Genomic DNA, 18,990 nt, shown 5'->3' on the forward strand with positions numbered 1-18,990 from the left:
TCTTGGTCACAGAGACACAAAGCTGACTAAAACAGCCACAAACTAAAGGCTTTTGCCCAGATAGGCAGCTGTTACACATTTGCCAGCACAATACTGCCGGTGTCCCTTCAACCTTGCCATTTCATTGTGCTCCAGCATGCGTTCACTGCCAGTATCCTCGTCTCTGTGCCAGAGGACTTTTTCTGGAAGGTTATTTTGCTCCTGCCCATGCAAAAATTAACTCCCCCAACGAGCAGCCCTCAACAGAGAAAGGATGGGCATAAATCCATCAGCTCCCTTGATCCTCAAGTGGGATAATTTTGAGGCAAGCGTTTTACACCTTTCCCCAAAATTTGTCCACTAGATGGAATTTCAGCCAACTGCTATGGCATTTCATACTGTGCTGTTTATGAGCTCTCTCCCTTTCCCGTATCACTTCTTTTGCTCCTGTGCTGCTGCTCCCTCTACCTGGTCTATGAGGTCCAGCACTCTGGAGAAAAAATACCCACAAAAGTAATATATGTTTTATAATAATATATACTCTCATACTTTGCTTTTTTTGTTTGTTTGTTTGTTTTACTACATTTTCTATTGCTTATGCTTTCTGTATCTGTTAGAAAATACTCTATGGTAGATAATGGTGTGTTGCTTTTCTCCTGTTTCTAGTTTCGTGTCCATTGAGTTAGCAGTAGGAACTGGTAAGATAAAGTGCCTCTTATGGGTTAGATATAAAGTGTCCCCCAAGAGCTGTGCAAAAGAGAGTAGAACAGTGTTGAATGGAAGGTAGAAGCATATTGGAGAACTTTGAGGTAAGGTTAAGGAAAGAGGCAGAAGTATACTGTCCTGTGAGAATCAACAGTTAAGCCAGGCAACCAGCTGGCTGACATGGATAATAATTTTCTAATAGCTCTCTGAAAATTGGCAGGAAATCAAGGTGGAGCAATCATGAGGGACCTCAACTGTATTCACCTAATTCTGATTCAAATTTTACTAAAGGCAGAGAATATCTGCTTTAAAAACATTTGCTGAGGGCTGGGGTTGTGGCTCAGCGGTAGAGCGCTTGCCTAGCATGTGTGAGGCTCTGGGTTCAATCCTTGGCACCACATAAAAATAAAATAAAGGCTATTGTGTCCACCTGCACCTAAAAAAACAAATATTAAAAAAAAAAAAAAAACATTTGCTGATAACCTACCAGGGATTGTGCTCAGTGGCATGCACTGATGAACAAGACATTGTCACTGGTTCCAAGATACTGGTGGCCTAAAGGCAGACCAGATGATACACAAAATTTCAAGGTAGTTGTGGGAAACATCACAGAGATGAGAGAGGTCATAGCTGTTGGGAAGAAGAATGAAGGTGTGAGTGGAGAAGGAGCTTCCTGGAAGAAGTGACATTTAGATGAGTCCTTGAGGAGTCGGAAGGACTTCAATGTGGACAGATGGAGAGGAAGGAATTCAGGGTGGAAACAATGGTGAGAACTGAGGGCTGAAACCAAGAAAACCACCATTGTACTCATGTGTTTGGACATAGGGAGGTGTGCAGAAGGGCAGAGCTGGAGGAAAGCCTGGGAAAGCAGGCTGTGAGGCTTGTCTGGAGTTTTAGGGAATTCTTGGTACTTTGCTGAATATGATAGGTGCTTAGGATGTAGAGAAATTTTGTAATGGGTCTGATATCCTGGCCAGGAGCTCCAAAAGAATTTTAAAATGCTCAAGAGGGAAAGAAGTCTCTGAACAGTCAACCCCAATTACATATTGTAACTTTTAATACTAAAGAATAAAAGGAGAGATCTCTGATCTGCTTGGATATTTTTTTAATTTTTTCTTTTTTCTTGGAAGCCCTAGGGATTGAATCCAGAGGTGCTCTACCACTAAACTACATCCCCAGACATTTTTATTTTTTATTTTGAGGCAGGGTCTCACTATGTTTCCTAGGCTGACCTTGAACTTGTGATCCTCCTTCCCTCAATCTTTGACTGGCTAGGATTACAGGTGTGTGCCACTGCGCCCTGCATCAGCTGGGATTAGGGAAGGCATTTGAAGAGGGCAGAAAGAATAGATTTTTAACATTTTTAATATTACAATTACAATGAAAAATGTCATATTGTATTCCACAAATATACATAATTATTTGTTACTTAAACATGAATTTTTCCTTTTTAAAAAAGGATAGAGAGATACAGTCCAGAGGCAAAGCTTGAAGAATGCTTTTAGGAAGTCCAAGCCTACAATGAACTGAAGCCCAGAAAAAAGCAGTGGTGTGACAGGAAGGCCTTGTTGGTGCTGTGGGCTGAATTTTGTACCTCCCCGAGCTCAGACATTGAAGTCCTAACCCTGGAACCTCAGAATGTGATTATCATTCAGGCCTGAGTTACAGTGCTACTAGATATGAGTTCAGTGTTGCCAGCAGTATCTATGCAGTAAGGTAGGTATCTCTAAAACAGAAACCCACACAAAGCAAGGTTTTGTACTTACCAATTGATGAGAACGGAGGCTCACTGGAACCTAACCCTGTAAGTTCCTTAGGAGCAAAGGTGTATTATTTTTTAATCTATTAATTCAGTGTTAAAGGTGACTATAGTACCTAACTACTACAAATAATGGGAGTATATTTGTTTGAGGATGATAGGGGAAAATCAGCTATTCAAATTATTTTCACCTTCTTCATCAAGAAGTTTATTCCAAATGAGAAACGTGGAACGCTGGGACCTTAGGAGAAGTGTTGAAACTCAAGGTGGGATAGTTCTATTACATAAACATTGGAAGGGAGCTCAGTTCTCCAGTCATGATGCTGAAAAATTTACACATGGTCATTGAGTGGAATTTCTCTGATTCATGGATAATAAAAGTATTGTGATAAAGATATTCCAGGAACCACAGCTATTTAAGTTGATATGGGTTCATTAGTAAATTCTAAAGCTTTTGATGACCTAATAGACTTCAGAAAAGAGAAGGGTGATACCTGGCAGCCAGTGGGAATTCCCCACAACAAAATATGCAAAGTTAACTTCATCCCCTTATCCCTGCAATATTTTTGTTTGTTTGTTTTGTTATCAAAACCATAGTATAGGTGACATTGGCTAAATGTTCTTCAAAGGTATACTGCCAAATTCAGGAAACATTTATTTGCTTTTCTCTGTTATTAATTCACAGTCAGGTCATACAGTGGTTCCCTTTGCCAAGAACATCACTGCAGGACTCTGACATTGCTCTTCAGTGATCACCCCAAATCTTCAACCTTGGCTGCTCCTCTTCATTCTAGATTTGTTTCAATCCTCATCAGCTATAGGAAACTCCCTGGCACATGTGAGGTCTCCTAAGAACAGGTGTCTCCTCCTCTTGTTAAACATCATTTGCACTATGAGGAAACTATAATAAAAGGCAAAGTGGCTTTTTACTGTAGTGAAATTCTTAATGTAGTTGTAGTTCAACTCAATCATGACTTTTATTCCCATGGATAACCTTCATGGGGCATTCTGTTTCCCAGGAGCTCTTAATCTGGGACTTTTCATATCACTATGGTTGATCTACCCCAAGACCACCTACACAAAATTTCCCTGAGATTTAATCAGAATTTATACAGAATTAAAATCTCAGGGCAGGGGGTGGTACTAGGAATAAAAATATTAACAATCTTCTCAAGTAATGAGAAATTTTAGTTATAAAAATAAAATTATCTTCAGGAGAATTTAGTTGGCTAATGTTTCCAACCAAATACTTATTATTTGACTAAAAAGTAATAATTGTATATTTCAGATTGACACTTAAAGAATGAGTACATCTGTGTTAACTAGACATTTTAACTAATATTTTATATTCTGTTTAGAACTATATCTTAAATAAGCATTTCTGTATACAAATAGTTGCAAGCGAGCTATATGTTTGTAGAGATGTATCTGTATGCTAGTTTGCCTCTCATCCAACACAAGTTTGCTAAGCCAAGTCTTCAACTTAAGAGTTTAGGTTAATTTTCTTTTAAAAAAAATCAACAAATCAAAGACAAATATCAAAATCAAATATGTGCTAAGGCTAGATTAAGATTTGCATAGAAATCCTGCACCAGAAAAGGACTGCCACAGCTGCAAAGCATCCTTGGTCCTTTGCAAAATCCTTTCATTTAAACAGTCTTTAGATAACCAATCACTTCACTTTTTCCTTTCCTCCTAGGCCTCCAGACATTTCCTGATGATTAGTCACACCTGGAGTTTTTCTTTATCCTTATCCTTGGAAAAACAGTCTTATGGCTGTATTGAAAATGCAAATTTATTTAACTGCAAGAGATTTCGTTATTTTAAGGAGGGGATTGCAAGACTCATTGTACTAAGTGCCATGTTGTAAAATATAAAGTGCAGCATTGTCCATTTTACTCCATAGGAGAAATATTTTATATAATTACAAATTAATGTTACATACATTTGTGCATTTATTCTTTCTTTTGTAATTTTCCAAATAACTCTCAGAAGCCATCTGTTAATGTAAATGTTATTTAAATTATATTCTTATTTAATGATTATTCTAATCTAAAAATTTTGGAAAAGCATTCACTTGTTGCATATTAAAAGGGTAATTGTGCTCATACCTGAAAATTTCTCTGTTGTGTCATTTACTTAACATTATTCTGTGAATTTCAGTGTTAGCAATAGCAATTTTAGATTTTATGAATTGCATTTTGAAACATAGGATAAGGATTTTACTACAAAAGCACAAGAACAATTACTCAAATGTTATTTTTGTAAGCAGATAGTTCACCATTATATCCCCAGTATCAGGAGTAGCACTTTATCCAGGTGCAGTGGTGCATGCATGTAATCCCAGTGGCTCAGGAAGCTGAGACAGGAGGATTGCAAGTTCAAAGCCAGCCTTAGCAATGGCAAGGTACAAAGCAACTTAGTGAGATCCTATCTCTAAATAAAATACAAAAAAGGTCTGGGGATTGGCTTAGTGGTCGAGTGCCCCTGAGTTAAATCCCCAGTACGCCCCCACCAAAAAAGAGTATCATCTATAAATATTTTTTTAATAAATGAATGAGCTCAACAATACACACACACACACACACACACACATACACACACACCCATGCATGCATGTACACATGGTTTGATCATTAAATAAATGAGAAATTTTTATTTGTCTTATATAAATCATTTATTGTTTAGGATTTTATAGTTAGTGCAATCTTATATACACCATAAATGTAATATAATTAGTAAGTGTTTGAGTGAATTCTTTGATTTTAGGAAAGTTGCTAATAATTAGCTAATAGTTGCTAATAATTAACTTTTAATATATTGAAATGAACATATAGAAGTACCCATAGAGAATACTATAGAAAACCCCTATTAAAGTATTTAATGTTTTTATAAATACATTCAGTTTAGCTCTATTAGGAATTCATCAGTTATTAATTATTAATATTGCTTAGTCATTTTATGAGGGTAACAGAGGTACGTGACATAAACATGAGTATTAGCATTATCACCCTTGGCATGTTCTTGAACAAACACACAGTTCTTGCACATATGAAAATGCTTTAAATATTTCTTATGGCAGAAATCCATATGTTGAACTAAAATCAAAGCATATGTTTATGTTTTCAACAAATTGGCACTATGAGGAGAGGCTATGTAATTTGTAAAATGAGTTCAAATTTTCTTTAGTTATCTTCAATCAAAACCTATTTTCGGAGGGATGGGAGAGGTACTTCATGTTAAAAAAGAAAAAAAATCAAGAAAATGTATTAGAAACAAAACAATTACAAGCCTTTTTGATTATGTAAAAGCTTTAAACATTTGATTATCTTGGGGAAAATCACACATATATTTATTCCTAGGCATCTGTACACTGTATTGTAACGTATTTACCTGCATATGTGCTTGTAAGAATTTCTAGGCTTATGTTTTTTCGGCCTAGGAAATCTTAATTACCATCCATGCCTCAAAAGAAAAACAGCTTTAGAACTTTGGGTGGAAGGTTGAGGGTAATAAAGCTCCCAAAATGATTTATTTTAAGGATAATCTTTACTAAAATTATACAAAGTTATGAGGAGTTATAGACAAAATAATCTTTCTTTTAAAAAGGAAAGAACAAAGGGATAAAAATTGCTGAAAACCTGAATACCACATTCCTATTCACATCACTTTAATAATTTATTGAGTGCAGGGCCAACAATATGAAATTTTCATGTATAAGTATCATCCAGCCTCATATAAGAGTAACATGAAAAATAAGGTCAGAGACAAATCACAAATACCAGTAACTCTTGGTTGTAGTTCTCTAAATTATAATAATAAAATGTCACTTATAAAAATATTTTTGGTTCTAGACACAATTTTATCATTGATCTTAGAAAATTTCTTTAAAAATTTATAATAAGTTATAAAAGCCAAAGGCAGATGATTAAAATAAAATCATTTCTGCTCTAAGGGCTAGAATAGGGTACAGCATTATAAAATTATATATATATATAAAATATATATATATATATTTTATATTTGAGACTTTTAGTTAAGGAATTTGTGTTTAGGATAAACTTGAACATCTCCATGAGATTTAAAAAATATTGCTTGGGACCTATCCTAGGTGCCTTATTCTGACACAGCTCTCCAAGCTAGGGATGGGATTTTACCTGAGGTCTTACCCAAAGTTAATGTTTTAAAAAATATTGAATGTATGAGTGAATGAGTGTGTGTGTATGTGTGTGTGTGAGAGAGAGAGAGACAGAAAGATAGACACCTGGGATATAGAGAAAAAGGCAATGTTTGAGGGATGGAGAAACAGAAAGATTTTAATTCACCAAATGCTATCATTTAAACTTGCTTCCAAAGGGTGTAATTTTAAAATAATACATTCACAGACACATTTGACTTTATCTGTTTTATCTCCTAAGAAGAACTTAAAGGAGGGAAAAATCTCAGTGGATCTCCTTTTATTACTGGTGGTGCCAGCAGATGAGACGAGAGACGATGTGTGGTTCATCTGAATCTCTGAATCTGTAATAAATATATCATAATAAGTTTCCACAGAGATGCCAGATTTGTTTTCTAGCCAGCAAAGTGCACTTTTCAGAACCAGGAAAGCATTTCACTCTGTCATTAAATTTTTCTGTTGATGGGTCTTATGCACCTGCCACAATTCCTAGATCATGCTGAGGTGTCCCCCTCCTTTCGGGTGGAGACAGAGGTGGAGGGCGTTTGTCAGGGCATTCTCCCTCTTCTTGCAAAGGTGGCTGACCCTGGGTTCTTTGACCTTATTATTTTGATCTTCAGATAATCCTCATCATACTGCATGTAGTCCTCTTCAGAGGCCATTCCTTCTTCTTCCTTTGTCCCCCCAAGGAACAGTATAGATCTGTATGAAATGAAAAAGAGGAGTAATAATAATGATAATAAATGGCTGTAATAATAATTGGTGTATCAGGCATCAGGGAAAGTGCTTTCTGTAGAGCAACCCGCTGGGTACACTCCTAGGTCTCTATCCCCATGCGTCTGAAGCTTGGAAGCTCCACTGCACCACTGCCTTCCAAAGAAGGTCAAGCCCCTACCTTCCTCTCAGGCACATTGGGAAACAGGCTGCTGTACTTAATGCAATACATCCAGAATGGAAAGCACCATTCCATTTCCATTTCTTAGAGCCACCTTTTACTTACCAGTTAAGGCATGTTACTGAACTCACCTCCCACTCCCTTTGTTTCAGCTTTCTCATGAGTTAAAGGGAATGATAATAGTACTTGTCTCAAGGGGATATTGAAAAGATTAAATAATACCTAAAAAAGGCTTAGAAGAATATCTGACACATAGTGCTCATATATTATTTAGCTGTTATTATTATTAAGGAAGCATCTATTATATCTGAAGGTAAAGAATCCTTAGAGATGGTCTAAGTGAGCCATCTATTAAAGACTTAGGGAAGGAGGAGAGGATGGGTGTGGTACACTTAGCAGAGTTTCTCCAGAGATGGATCCACAGGAGACTAAGCTAGGTGGGCTGCCAGATCCTTCCTCATCCTGCCCCCTCCAATTCATTGTTGGAAGAAACAGGAAAGTCAGGAGTGATCTCTTCCCATTCCTCACAGAAGGCTGACCAGAGCCCATTTGTTCCTAATCTAATTATTTAAAATCCTTGTGTTCAGTTCACTCCTATGAATTCATGTCCTTTCTCAGTGAATCTTGATCTTCGGTTAATTTTTTTTTTACATACTTACTGTAATTATTTCTTTTTTCTTTCCTGTTCTTGCTTTGGGAATGTTATTATTGAAATACCTGAATATTTTAAAACTGCATAAAACCATGTAAAATGAAATTAATACATGTAATGAGAAGTAGAGGTTACATTCTTAGGTTTTGAAAGGAAGAAGTTATAATGTAATTTTTGGTGGTCTCTGGAACCCAGAGCTAGTGGCACTTTAACTAAAGAAGAATCAGTAATCGAACACACAGTGTTGATGATTTTGCAGCAAATAAACTCAGTTTATTTCATTTTCAGAGAAATATGTGTATTCCTTGGGCTATTTTATCTGTTCTATATTCAAAAGGCAAACAAGCTTCTGTTCATAAGGCAAAATGTGATGTTTTTTTTAAGATAGTGACAATATTAGATCCTGCTTGTGTTTTTCATCTTCAAAATATATAAAATTATGAGATGAGAACTCTTCACAATCAGTGCATCTTCACTAATACTTAAATACTAATTTCAACAATTTTGCAACCTGCTGTCTTCTGATGTTTGTCAACTTTAAAAAAAGATGGAAACACCATTTAAAATATTATATATTTCCTTTTTGCACAAATAGTCTTTTGTATAAAGTAATGGTGGAATATGTTTGAAGTGATCAAAATTTAATGGGCCATAGAGCATTGTAGTCCAGAAACTGTAGGATGAAATGCAAATGGCATTAAATGTTGAAATTTATTTTCTTCCAGACTTTCATCTTCAGTGCTTTTCTGCAAGAATAGTATTAGGGTCTTGTTGAGAACATCTAATAGAAGCTATAATAGATAATAACTGACTCGGTAATTAGTCATTTCAAGACAGTGGTACTCTCTGAGCCGCTGATAAGAATTGAATTGTGTTGCTACATCATGTTTTCATTCTGCTGTCACAACTGGGCAATCCATATTCATAGCCTCCTGGTGCTAAGCTCATTCCCAATTTAACACAGATGTGGAAGAGATACGTATAACCTCCTCAGCCTTTTGATGCCTTCTTATTTTTTATTTGAGGAAATGGCATAGAAACTTTAGAGTGAGGATAATGTTATTAGGTATCTTAGTGACACAAATTATCAGAAGATTAATTTGGTACATATATAAAATATGTATTTATAGTCACACAACAATGTATATAGGTGCCAAAGAAGCACTGCTTTGTAATCATAAAATTCAATCAAAATTTTCTCAAATATTTCTCACTTTTGAAGGCTACAATAAAATAAAATAATGCAGTATTTTTCATTTTTTAAAATTTTCATGGAAACCCTCATTTTCATATATCTCTATATGAGTAATATTGGTACTTTTTTTTCCCTGTAAAAGTTTAGATTTCACCATTTTAGTTCGTTTCATGATATCATTTTGTTTTATTCTAATGCAGTATTTTGTGTTGTAACAAATGTTTCTGTATGGTTGAATCCAACACATACTGATCGAGCTCCTCTGCTGAACTGCTCCATAATTTCTGAGAGCTCTGGGGTTCCTGGGAAGAGAGGAGCCAGCTTCCTTGGAAGTCAGAACAGACTTCATGAGGGAGATGGCATCTGAATCTACACCTGAAAAATGGGTGGGATTTTAACAAAAGATTACCTCAAGTAATTCAAGGAAAGACTGTCCTCTGAAAAAGGGCAAGGAAGTGCAGAACATGTTCCGGTGTCACTGGATCAAAGGGTATTTTCCACTCCAATAGGGATATTTGATGGAAGCTGTTGGTTATAGTGATGATCTGAAGGTCTTTGAAACTACAGTGAAGACTTAGGGTTTTACTCTGTGAATGATAGAGAGCTAGAGATGTTTGTTTGAACGAAGAATGATATGATCTGATCAGACATATCACTTTCTGGTTATAGGTAAAAATATACATGTTTTATTACCACCCCCCCAAAAAATAGATACTGGCAAGTTTAAAATCCTATGTGCAATCTGTAATTTTGATTACAAAATGGCTAGTTCTATTTACAATATTCTAATGCAAGTCTATGATAAAATTCAAATCTATTAAAGATATAAAAATTGACTCCAAGGGAGGAAAAGTCCCCTCAGGAAGAATTTTACAAATTATACTATGAAACTTTCATCGTGGTGTTATCTTTTAATTTGCACAAAATGTCTAGAATTGATAGGATGTCAGAGTTTATAAATATAATCATTTTGTCAAGGAGAAGCCTCTATAGCTCTAAATATCTTCTTCTTCTTCTTCTTCTTCTTCTTCTTTTTTTTTTTTCTTTCCTGACTAATAATACTGAAATTACAGCTTTAACACTGTTCTTGGCTCAGAGAAGGCATTCAGTTATCTCTATTCATATGTATTAGCTTTTTGTTATTGTAATGAAATACCCAAGGCAGATGACTTTATAAAGAAAAGAGATTTATTTAGCTCACCTTTTTGGAGTTTCCAAGGTAGGTCTCCAAGGCATCACCTAAGTTCTAGTGGATGACCTTCTTGCTGGCAGAGTTCTGAGGCAGCACATGGCATCACATGGCAAGAGGCAGGGACTGGGTGTGTCTATGGATGTGTGTCTGGTCTCTGTCTCTCTTCTTATATAGCCTCAGAGATTTAATCAGGGCCTCCACCCTAATGACTTGATCTAAATATAATCACTTTCAAAAGCCCCATTTCAAACACCATGGTCAGATTCAGTTTCTACCCTCTTAATACCACTAACATATAACTTTGAGTATTAGATACTAGCATGAGTTTTGGGGAACAAAACATTCAACCATAGCAATATGTCTTGCTTATTAGTTCATGAAGTCTGGATGTCTCGTCCTAGTACATTTTATTAAGTTAGTTTGCTCATCCTGGATACATTTATAATTAAAATTCTTTTTCTCCAACTTTTTAATATGAATTTTTTTTTTAAATGAAGGTTTTCCAAAGTAAGAGAAAATCTATTCTCCAAAAACTGTGAGGTTGATAAGGAATTATCAACTCCAAGACATGCTGATAAAATTATTGGGAAAAAACTAAAAAAAAAGTTAAAAGACTAGCACAACAAACACCTGTGTACCCAACACACCCAACACATAAGCTCAACAATTGTTTATGTTAATAATCTTTAAAGTGAATTCATACATAGTTAAGACTTGTTGCCATCTTAATGTGGATTAGACCATTTGTTTGACAATCTTGGCATGAAGGTTTTGCTTATTAACTGGTATTAGATATTAGTTAGACATATGTAAACTATAGTTGTTTGTCTTAAAGGTGGTTCAAGTATAAAAATTTTATGTGATTTTTTCCCCTATCCTAGTGCACCCAAATTTATTTCTTAACTATAACTTCTACTTATAGAAAGATATTTCATATATGAATATTTTAATTGGCGGGGGGTGGGTGGTACAGGGGATTGAACTCAGGGGCACTCAACCACCAAGCCACATCCCCAGCCCTATTTTGTATTTTATTTAGAGACAGGGTCTCACCAAGTTGCTTAGTGCCTAGCTTTTGCTGAGGTTGGCTTTGAATATGCGATCCTCTTGCCTCAGCCTCCCAAGCCACTGGGATTACAGGCATGCGCCACTGTGCCTGGCTAATTTTATTTTATATTGATTTTTCGTACTAGAGATGGAACCCAGGGACATTTTAGCACTGAGCTATATCCCCAGTCCTTTTTATTTTTATTTTGAGACTGGATCTTGCTAAATTGCTGAGGCTGGCCTTGAACTCTTGATGCTTCTGCCTCAGCCTCCCAAGTGGCTGGGATTACAGGCAGGCTCTACCATACCTGGTCTCATACATGAATATTTTTAAAGGAAACCTTTTAATATAACAATGCCTTTGAAACATTTTAAACTATACAGTTTATAACGCTAACATTCTAAATCAGAGTGTCAGAAAAATTACAAAAAGTATCTCTAGTGGGAGTTAGGACTTTGTATTTTGAATTCTGCAAATGGTTATCTATATCTACACAAACATACACAAGCATAATCCTGATTCATTTATACTTTGTTTATATAAAATAGTAGACAATGGTTCTATCTTCAGTTAATCAGCTATTATTATTATCAACTATTATTATTATTATCAATGATTATTGATACTGTGAAAGTTGTAAAGTTTCCCTTTAGTTTATATATGCATTGAAATAAGTTTTCATTTACAAATATGAGCTTCAATTTCTTTTTTCCATCATGGACCATACTGGTATTGTGTATGGTAAACATCTCCTTTCATTTGTCAGAAATCACTGTTTGGGCTTTCAAGATTCTTTCAGTTGCTTAAGTGGCAGCAGGTTGTGAAAGTAAACCGTGAGCTAAGGCTTGAGCTTAAATAGTGCTGGGAGGAAGGGTGATCCCAAAAAACCAGAGGGAGGAAAGTCAGGTCAGGGCACAGGAAGGGAAGAGCCAGTGCCGCTTTATGGAAGGGAATCAGAGGATCAGGTCAGGGGGCGGCCTCCAGTGAGCTCTGAAACTTGGAAAGGCTGATGAAGCAGAATTATGCAGACGACAACAGCTTTGGAGACTGTGGCCAGAGCAGCCCCCATACCTGAGACAATTGTTTCTTTCTGTGCATTTAACTTCTTCTTTTTAAGAAATGCTGGCAGATTAAGCAGGGGCTGCAAGTAGAGACTAGAAGAAGGACTAGAGTGAAAGGGAAAGGAGCTGGGAGAAGGGTGCTCCTGACAGTTGAGTGTTGGTGGTGCCTTGCACTGCTCCTGTGTTCACTGCTGGAGCTGTGTGTGACAACATGCCAGCTGCAGACAGTCTGAAATTTCCTACACCCTCACAGGGAATCCACCATGGTCTAATTTTTTTTAAATACAGAAACTGGATCCATTGTCTTTTTGAGTAAAAGGGAGCTTAGTGATCAGAAAGGTATGTCTTAAATCCCGCAAGAGTCGGGCTGCATTTCCTCTTTCTTAAAAACAGGGAGCAGTTCACATATGGATTATTCATTACATCTGTTTGGAGGAGGAAAAGGAATGCTTGTTTGATGCTGTCAATAGAGCAGCATTTTTCCAAAGGCAAATACATTTAAAAAAAACTACTTTAAAATCCCGACCCAAGCAAACAGAAATAGATTATAATCAATTTGTTTCCAACAAGGGAACTTTTTCTTTGGATGATTAATGTAAACATTCAGCATGTGATAGCTAAGGTATCGTGTCCTTAAGTCAGCCTGCCTTTTCTACAGATTTCTTTGGTTGGCCTTTTAGTCAGCTTCTCTCTGCATTGATCTGCCATGCACTCTGGAAAATATTTCACATATTTAAATAGCCAACTTTTCTCTGTCTCCCTTTTCCCCTTTGGCTTCCCCTGACACATAAAAGTCTAGGATTTACAACATACTTCTCTGGAAACAAGTGGAAGATAAGACAGCCTCACCCTACTTCTATGTGAATGAGTTATTTGTTGGTAATTTACTAAACATTTACCAAGCACTTAAAAGTATCATGAATTGTTCTACACACTTAAGATATATCATCGAACAAAACATTCAAGATTCAGAATGAGACTGAGAATAAATATAATAACCAAAAAATAGTATACATAGCTATATCAGTACCATCTGTTAGGTGGTAATAACATGACTTATAGTACCGAAGAAGAGAAAAGGAGAGTCAAGTGGAGGAAGGTGGACAGGGGGCTGTCTGAGGTTTAAATAGTGTCCTTAAGATGGCCTTCACTGGAGGGTAATGTTCAAACTGAGGCTTAAGGGAGATGAGTGAAGTGGCCCTTCAACATCGGAAAGAAGAGAGTCTGAGGCAGAGGAAATGGTTCATGCGAAGGCTTGATGTATGTGAGCCAGCAGGCCAGAGAGGGCATGGAGACAGATTATGTTCTGCTTTGTAGGCCACTGTAAAGACTTTGACTTTGAGTGGTAGTGCATTCCTGTAATCCCACACTCAGTAATCTGAAACAGGAGAAATGAGAGTTTGAGGCCATCAATTTACAAGACCTTGTCTCAAAAATTAAAAAGGACTAGGGATATAGCACAGTGGTAAAATGATGCCTATGGGTTTAATTCTCAGTACAAAAAAAAATAAAAAATAAAAAGACTTTGAGCAAAATATGGAGCCCCTAGAAAATTCTAAGGAGAACAGTGACATCAATCAGAAGGTTTGTTTGTTTATTTATTTATCTATTTATTTATATATTGGGGATTAAACCCAGGAACCCAATGACACTTTACCACCGAGCTATATCTCCAGCCCTTTTTAAAAAATTTGAGACAGGGTCTCACTAAATTGCTTAGGCCTCACTAATTTGCTGAATCTGGACTTGAATTTGAGGCCCTCCTGCTTGATTCTCCTATCTCAGCCTCCTGAGCCTCTGAGATTACAGGCATGTGCCATGGTGCCCACCCAGATGTATATTTTAAAACAATAGTTCTGACTCACAGTGAAAATGGACTATAGAGAAGTGAGGGCGGAACTAGGAAGGGCAGGTTGACATCTAATGAAATAATTCATGGGAGAGATGATGATACTTAGAGTAGTGTGACAAGTGACCTGATTCTGGATATAATCTGAAGGCAGAGCCACAGGATTGACTTGTGGATTTGTGGGAGGAAGGTGATTGCAAATTTCACCCAGAGGTTTTTGGCCTGAATATTAGGAAAGGTGATGTTGCTATTATCTGAATTGGGAAGAGCTGCAGGAGATGCAGCTCTGTGGGTGTAGGGGGTGGGGTGGGGGAGGAGTCGATGTTAAAGTGTTGGTCATGTTGAAGTTGAGGTGTCCCTTGGACATCCAAGTGGGGGTGATGAACAGCAGCTTCCTGTGCATCTGGAATTGGAAAAGAAGCCTGAACTGAACATGGAAATTTGGAAGTGGTCAGCTTATGGATGGTATTTAAAGCCAAGAGACTCTAGAGACATAAGTGTTTTTCTCAGTAATTCCATTTTTATTCTAAGACACTCAATGTTTAAAAATGACTTCTCACATATTTAAGTATACCTAGCAGTACTAAATAATAGGTATTCACATCTCTACTAGGAATAGAACCAAACAGAGAAAAACTGTCCTAATCTGACCTAGCAAAATAACATTCACACTGGAAATAAATTCAGTCCTCTTACCCTGAGCTGTCTTCACTAGCCCTTGCTGCTTTGGCATCTGAGAATCTGTGTAAAGGAAAGAACTGATCTGAAACTGGACAGGCATTTTGATGTGTAGAGGAGTTAAAAGCAGAACATACTCATCCTCCAGGGCAGGAGAGGCACTGGGTAGAGATGAGAGGGATGCCTGGCATGGAGTTAATAGTCTGATGGGCATCTAAGGGGCTCTGCTGGCCTTGGCACCTCAGTACTGAAATGAGCCATGGTCTGTCCGAGCAGTTTCCTAGATGCACATCTCTAGAGGATGAAAACATCACCAGGTATGGACAAGCTATCAGTTACTTGAACTAATCCATCACCATGATAGACATGGAAGGGCTTCTCTTTTGCTGAGAGAAGGGCTTCTCTTTTGGACAGGCTTACCCCTTTGGGACCAGAACTGAATTTCTGAGGGAAGTAGAGGAAATACTGAGAGTTGCCACCCATCATGCTTCTCATACTCAGCCCTTCTCTAAGAGTCTTGAGCCTCTGCTCTGAGGACATTCTTAAAGAATACCTTTTAGGAGGGAAAGCAAATTCCCAACAAGCTGCGGTTTCTCACTTGTCTTGGGCCCACTGAGATCACAGGTCAGCCCAGGTGGGAAACATGGTCAGAAATGAAGTAGTGGGTTGGGAGGGCACATAAGAATCCTAGCAGGCAGCAGGACTTGGACATGGATAATCCATTGACTGGATATGCCGAGGCCTCTGGTGAGGCAGATGCCAGGATATTTGTACAGAACTCTCTTTCTCATGAAGGGAAGAGCCAGTCAGGGCTTCAGGGTCTGAGAGGAGGCAAGGAAAGGGAACTGACTTTTATTGATGGTTTACTGAATGCTTGATAATGTGTTCAGGTGATAGATATGTTGGTAGAGAGGTACATAGTAACTATATTTGCTTTTAATTCTCAAAGTAAACTTGATAGTATTATCATTCCCTTTTAAATGAAGAATCTAAGAAACCCCAGTCACATGCTGATCAGAGGGAAAGACTGGTAGAACAAAATTCAGATTTGCCTCTTATCCAAACCTGTAACCTCACACTTTGTGGAATCTTAGCTATGGAAACCAGAGCAGAAGCATTAAGGACCAGAGAGGAATCCACAGGCTGGTGCTTGTGCATCGGCCCAGCTGCTGCTTCCCTGGATTAGAGTGTTGTGGAGTGAGGAAGTGGCTGTACATGACTCCACCATGGGACACTGCAGGGTGGGTGTGATTCACTGTGAATGATGGCCAGAGACACAGCATCAAAGTCTGGTCAGTAAGGTCATCTTAACAGGAAGTCACTTAATTCCAAACCCCACAGTGGGGAGGGCCAGAAGCAATTAAAGGACTTTCTAGTCTTAGTCAAGATTAACTCCATGACTCCAAGGAGAGAGGCATCAGTTAAACCAACTGTGGGAATCTGGGGTGAGCCAAATGGAGTCTGGTGGACTGATGTTTAGGATATTATTCTACAAATGAAGGAATCTAGACCAAGGAGAGGAAGTGGGTGGACCAAGAATATCCAACCAACAGAGGCCCAGCACCCAGACCTCATCCTTACCTGTCTTTGGGTTTTGTCCACCATGCCCAAGAGTTCTCTCCCAGTGGCCTTTGGTCCTTTATAATAACAGTGACATCAACTCTTGAGGCTTTCACTTTCCTATTGTAAAACTACTTTTCATGCATATGAATGATTTGAGAAGAGAGCTAGGAAGTAAGGGTTTGATCATGGCTACTTGGCTACTTGATCTGAGAGGAACAGAGAAAAAATAGAGAACCTAAGTAAACAGCATTAAAATGTTTAGATGATAGCAGATGGTTCTGGGCAGGTTCTTAATTGTTCTGTGCCATAAATTCCTTATTTATATGTTGAGAATAATGGCAACACTCCCTTTACAGAAATGCTTTGATGGTTAAATGAGATAATATGTGAAACCTACTTAACTCAGAGCCCAACTGAGTGATTCATGTGCTAGCATTCAAAAACATTAGCTACTGTTTTTTACTAGAGAAAGGAAAGGTGATGGATTCCAATATTCAGTGCCATTTGCAGGAGGTGGGTAGCATGGCAGGCTGTTATACTGATAGATGTTCCTTGCTTTATGCTTTATGATATGCATGTTTCAGACTGTTCAGCTCTACTCACTGCTGGATGCCCTGCAGTTTAATTTAAACATTCCCATCAAAGTTAATGCCACTCTGGCCATTTTCCTATTGCCACCAAGCATGATAGCCAAGTTATGAACTCTACAATATAATGCCATTACCTTCTCCCCACTTCCTCCTATAAATAGTATCATCTTGATCTTATCAAATCCGTGCCAAAGAAAATGTTATGTCAAGCAGGAAATTATGGTCAGTTTTTAGGATGGTGAGCAAGACAAAATTTTAAGAAGCCAAACCTGAATAGCATACAGATAGATTTAATTTGACTCTTTTCTTCCTAGGAAATCCTGATCTTTTAGTTATGAAACCATTTGGACCCCTCCTGTAGACTTTGTTCTGTAACTAGAGCATGTGGTCTTCCTTTCTTGTTCTGGAGAGGGAGAGACTGACTATCTTCATGCAAATTAGTCTTCTTTGTTAAAAAACTTCAGGGAACTCATCTATGAAGTGTAGATTCATAATAAGAAATGCACTGTGTCTTACTGTTCTTCTTTCAGCTGATATAAGATTGTTTCCTACAGTATGGAATACTTAAAAAAAAAAAGAAAAAAGTGTTTCATCCTAATGCCAAAACTCCAGCAATGCCTTTCACTGCCTTCAGGGGTGGTGGAGGAGATGGGGAAAGCATCTGTTCAATACTACATTATTTTCAGATTTTTCATATAGTATAAATGAATGCAAAAGGTAGGACTGCTGTATTAAGACAAACAACTATAGTTGTTAAAGTTCTGAGCTTTGTTTTTTTTCTTCTCAGCTGTGATTACACACACACACAAACACACATACATTTCTAATTGGGTATAGCATATAAAATTTGTTAATAATGAGTAAAGATTATTGTGATAATGTCTGACACTACATAAATTATCTCATTCTGACTGTATTAATTGAGATAATTTTTTCCCTTTCACTTGTATTTCAGTGACAATTTCAACGAGCACCTTCTTTGATGGCTTGCTGGTGACAGGACTGTACACCTCTACAAGTGTTCAAGCTTCACAGAGCATTGGAGGTTCTAATGCTTTTGGATTTGGTAAGCCAGTAATTGTGAATGTTTTATTAGTTTCAAGTGTTATTTTTTTGTTGTTTTGGAAATAAATGTTTTAAAATATTCAACATTTATTATTTAAGAGAAAAACTTTCAAAGTGATTCTTGAAGCTGGGTGAGATGAACTGTCTCATTAATGTTTAGCCAACCATGAGCTCAGTGTGATGATCTTTCTGTCTCTTTCTCCATCGGTCACCACTGTTACTATTGGTCCTCTGTAACTCATATAAATTTCTGAGTTCTGTCATTTAGGTTGCTGGAATTCATTATGACCTGAGTGCAATCATTCAGTAACCCGTTCTTTTTTTTTTTTTTTTAATTTTTTATTGTGGGTTGTTCAAAACATTACAAATTTCTTGACATATCATATTCCACACTTTGATTCAAGTGGGTTATGAACTCCCACCTTCACCCCATACACAGATTGCAGAATCACATCAGTTACACATCCATTGATTTACATATTGCCATACTAGTGACTGTTGTGCTCCGCTGCCTTTCCCATCCTCCCCCCCTCCCCCCTCCACAAAAAACCAAAAAAAAAAACACACACACAACCACTCACA

The 18,990-nt window shown here is 37.4% G+C and overlaps 1 protein-coding gene across 1 annotated transcript in view; it reads left to right on the forward strand.

The window, feature by feature from the left end:
* Reln (reelin) overlaps positions 1–18,990 on the forward strand; it is a 470,436-nt gene that overhangs the window by 51,304 nt on the left and 400,142 nt on the right. The window contains exon 2 of the mRNA XM_015488375.2: positions 18,299–18,409. Within this exon, the coding sequence (XP_015343861.1) occupies positions 18,299–18,409 (111 nt within the window). The remainder of the gene's footprint in view (positions 1–18,298; positions 18,410–18,990) is intronic.

The sequence above is a fragment of the Marmota marmota genome, unplaced genomic scaffold (assembly GCF_001458135.2).
Source record: "Marmota marmota marmota unplaced genomic scaffold, marMar, whole genome shotgun sequence".
NCBI lineage: Eukaryota > Metazoa > Chordata > Mammalia > Rodentia > Sciuridae > Marmota > Marmota marmota.